Genomic DNA, 4,357 nt, shown 5'->3' with positions numbered 1-4,357 from the left:
TCCACTAATGTAGAAAGGCCAAACCGGGTCTCTGCTGAGTCCAGTCTGTCCGCACTAGAATTCAGAACCACGTGTCTCCTGCTAGTCCAGCTCTGTATCCACTACGATTAGACAGACCAACGGTGTCTCGCTGGCAGTCTGTGCATCCACTAGATAGAAGACCAATGTGTCTCCTGCTGCGCAGTCGTATCCACTAATTAGAAGACCAACGGTGGGTCTCCTGTCGGTCATCTGTTCCACTAGATTAGAAGCCAAAGGTGTTCTCCTGCTGGTCAGATCGTTCCACTACTATTAGACGGACCAACGGTGTCTCCTGCTGTCAGCATGTTACCACTAGATTAGAAGACCAAGTGTCTCCTGCTGGTCATCTGTTCCACTAGATTAGAAGACCAAGTGTCTCCTGCTGGTCCACGTCTGTCCACTAGATTAGAAGCACAACCGGGTCTCCTAGCTGTCAGGCTTTCCCACTAATGAAGAACAGCCAACAGTGTCTCCCTGCTTCAGCTGTCCATAGATTAGAAGCCAACGGTGTCTCCTGACCTGTGTCAGTCTGTTCACTAGATTGTAGAAGACCCTGTGTCACCTTGCTGGTCAGTCTGTTCCACTAGATCAGAAAACACCGGTGTCTCTTGCTGGTTCAGTCTGTTACCACTACGCTTAGAAGACAACGGATAGTCTCCTGCTGGTCAGTCTAGTTCAACTAGATAAGAAAGTACACTACACTACACTACACGACCACTACACTAACACTACACTACACTACCACTACACTACACTAACACTAACACTACACTACCACTACACTAACACTACCACTACACTACACTACACTACACTAACACTACACTAACACTACACTACCACTACACTAGCACATGTTCTAGAGGAAATGTCCTTATGTAGTTTCAATCTGGTTTACTGACCTAGAGAACTCGCCATCTCTGACAGGCTGGGCAATGTGCTCGCCATCTTGGCCCCAGAGGATCCTGGGTAGCCCATGTGCACGTCCCCGTCTCCGAGGTCGTCCTCGGGCATGAAGGGCGAGAGGCGACCGCTGAGCGTGCTGGCGTTGGAGGAGGTGCGCGGCCGGAAACCGCTCCATGAATCAAAGTCATCGTTGCTGTGGGAGTTGGGGCTGCCGGGCCACTTGGAGTAGGGGCCTCCCCCTAGGCTGTCTGCTCCCCCGTCAGGACCACCCTGGAGAGACAACTAGAGGAGAGAGAGAGGAGTGAGGACAGGAGAGGAGTGAGGACAGGAGAGGAGTGAGGACAGGAGAAGAGTGAGGACAGGAGAGAAGTGAGGTGAGGAGAGATGGGAGAGATAGGAGAGGAGAGAGAGGGGAAAGAGGAGAGGAGAGAGAGGATAACAGAGAAGAAGGATATACTATCTACAGTTGAAGTCGGAAGTTTACATACACCTTAGTCAAATACGTTTAAACTCAATTTTTCACAATTCCTGACATTTTATCCTAGTAAAAAATGCACTGTCTTAGGTCAGTTAGGGTCACCACTTTATTTTAAGAATGTGAAATGAATGATTTTTTTTCAGCTTTTATTTCTTTCATCACATTCCCAGTCGGTCAGAAGTTTACATACACTCAATTAGTATTTGGTAGCATTGCCTTTAAATTGTTTAACTTGGGTCAAATGTTTCGGGTAGCCTTCCACAAACTTTCCACAATAAGTTTGGTGAATTTTGGCCCATTCCTCCTGACAGAGCTGGTGTAACTGAGTCAGGTTTGTAGGCCTCTTTGCTCGCACACGCTTTTTCAGTTCTACCCACACATTTTCTATAGGACTGAGGTCAGGGCTTTGTGATGGCCACTCCAATACCTTGACTTTGTTGTCCTTAAGCCATTTTGCCACAACTTTGCAATGCAATATGCTTGGGGTCATTGTTCATTTGGAAGACCCATTTGCAACCAAGCTTTAACTTCCTGACTGATGTCTTGAGATGTTGCTTCAATATATCCACATCATTTTTCCCCTACTCGTGATGCCATCTATTTTGTGAAAGTGCACCATTCCCTCCTGCAGCAAAAGCACCCCCACACCATGATGCTGCCACTCCCGTGGCTCACGGTTGGGATGTGTGTTCTTTGGCTTGCAAGCCTCCCCCTTTTTCGTCCAAACATAACGATGGTCATTATGGCCAAACAGTTTCTATTTTGTTTCATAAGACCACGAGGGACATGTCTCCAAAAAGTACGACTTTTGTCTCCATGTGCAGTTGCAAACCGTTAGTCTGGCTTTTTTTATGTAGGTTTTTGAGCAGTGGCTTCTTCCTTGATGATCGGCCTTATCAGGTTATTTTGATATAAGACTCGTTTTACTCAGTTTCCTCCAGCATCTTCACAAGGTCCTTTGTTGTTGTTCTAGGAATGATTTGCAATTTTCCGCACCAAAGTACTGTAAACGGTTTTCTTCCTGGATGAAGGAGAGGACCAAAACGCAGCGCGGTTAGTGTTCAACATAATTAATAAGAATACGTGTGAACACTACAAACAACAAAACAATAAAGTGAAAACCGAAAACGCCTATCTGGTGCAGAACACAAAGACAGAAGACAACCACCCACAATACCACACAAAAACAAGCCACCTATATATGATTTCTCAATCAGGGACAACGATGAAGCAGCCTTCTGATGAGAACCCTATTAGGCTGAACACAGAAAACAGACAAAACTAAGAACACACAACATAGAGATGCCCACCCAGCTCACGTCCTGACCAACACTAAAACAAGCAACACACATAATAAACTAAGGTCAGGATGTGACAGTACCCCCCTCCTGAGGTGCGGACTCCGGAACGCACCCCTAAATCTCCAAGGGGAGGGTCTGGTGGGGCATCTGTCCCGCTGGCGGCGCTCCGGCGCAGGACGAGGACACCCACTCCACCATTGTCTTTGTCCCCCTCCTTAGCGTCCTGAGTGGCACCTCGCCCCCCGCCCTGGTACTAGAACCTTCACAACGGTTTTCCCCTAGTGATAGAGGAAACAAGCTCAGGACAGAGAGGTACTCCAGACAGAGAGGCTAGCTCAGGACAGAGAGAGCTCAGACAGAGAGTATGCTCAGGACAGAGGGCAACTCCGGACTGAAGGGCAGCTCCGGACAGGAGGCAGCTCTGGAACTGAATGGCCAGCTCTGGACTAGTGGCAGCTCCAACTGAGGGGGCAGCTCATGAAACTGGAGGGCAGCTTCATGACTGAGGAGGCAGCTCACGGACCTGGAGGGCAGCTCATGACTGGAGGCAGAGTCTATGATCGCGGAACGGCTCTGGACGCTCCTGTCTGGCGGAAGGCCTGGCTGCTCCTGTCTGGCGGAAGGCTTCTAGCGGCTCCTGTCTGGCGGAAGGCTCGTAGCGGCTCTGTCGGGCGGACGCGCTCTAGCGGTCCTGGTCTGGCGGACGGCTTTTGAAAGGCTCAGGACAAGACGGCGCTTTGAAGGCTCAGGACAGACGGGCGGCTTTTAAGCTCAGGACAGACGGCGCGCTTTGGAAGGCTCAGGGAACAGACGGCGGCGCTTTGAAGTCAGTACAGGACGGACAGCACAGGCGGCGCTGGCAGTAGCTACGGACAGCTCAGACGGGCGTTGGGCATGATCCGCGCAGAAAACTTCTGACGGTCCGCTGGGCAGAACGGATGAGCTCCAGGGACCGCTGGGCAGGGCAAGGCATGTGCAGGCGGTGGCAACGGCCGGACTCTGAGCCTGCTTGAGGCGCACAGTAGGCCTGGTGCGGGTTGCCGGAACTGTGGTACCGGACTGGAGAACACGCACCTCAAGGTTGTGGGACGGAACAGGGCACACTGGACTCTCAAAAGCCACTATAGGCCTGGTGCTGGTGGTACCGGGGGAGGGCACGCACCTCAAGGCGACGTCGGGAGAAGAACATGTGTTGTACGGCTCTGGAGAGAACGCACAGGAGGCTTGGCGTGTGCCGCACTGGAGTACTGGGCTGGAGACACGCACCACAGGGAGAGTGCGTGGAGAGGACAGGCCTTCTGGAGACGCACTGGAAGCCTGTGTTGCGGTGGTTAGGCACTGACTTGACTGGCTGGGCGCGGAAGGTGCGCCGATATACCGGACCGTGCAGGCGATACTGGCTCCCCTTGAGCACGGCCTGCCCAACCTTACCTGTTGAATACTCCCCGTAGCCCTGACCAGTGCGGGAGGTGAATAACCCCGACGTGGGCTGGGTTTCGAACCGGGACACCAGTGCGTAAGGTGTTGCCATGTACACCGGCCCGAGGAGACTGTACTGGGAGGCCAGATAGTTGAGCCGCTCATGCACTTGCTCAATGCTCCATCTAGCCGCCACGTGCGGGAGGTGGAACAACCATCTCTCTCTTTTTGT

General features: G+C 51.8%; 1 protein-coding gene across 1 annotated transcript in view; it reads right to left on the bottom strand.

Moving 5' to 3' along the window:
* The window catches only part of LOC112071347 (forkhead box protein O1-A-like), a 39,124-nt gene that overhangs the window by 22,128 nt on the left and 12,639 nt on the right, over positions 1-4,357 (bottom strand). The window contains exons 3-5 of the mRNA XM_070439357.1: positions 3,973-4,261; positions 3,626-3,765; positions 924-1,209 (exon numbers count right to left, since the gene is read on the bottom strand). Coding sequence (XP_070295458.1) covers positions 924-1,209; positions 3,626-3,765; positions 3,973-4,261 — 715 coding nt within the window. The remainder of the gene's footprint in view (positions 1-923; positions 1,210-3,625; positions 3,766-3,972; positions 4,262-4,357) is intronic.

The sequence above is a fragment of the Salvelinus sp. IW2-2015 genome, unplaced genomic scaffold (genome assembly GCF_002910315.2).
Source record: "Salvelinus sp. IW2-2015 unplaced genomic scaffold, ASM291031v2 Un_scaffold1592, whole genome shotgun sequence".
In the NCBI taxonomy this organism is placed as follows: Eukaryota; Metazoa; Chordata; class Actinopteri; order Salmoniformes; family Salmonidae; genus Salvelinus; species Salvelinus sp. IW2-2015.
The sequence above is the reverse complement of the archived record's forward strand: the minus strand, read 5'-3'. Positions and strand labels throughout refer to the sequence as shown.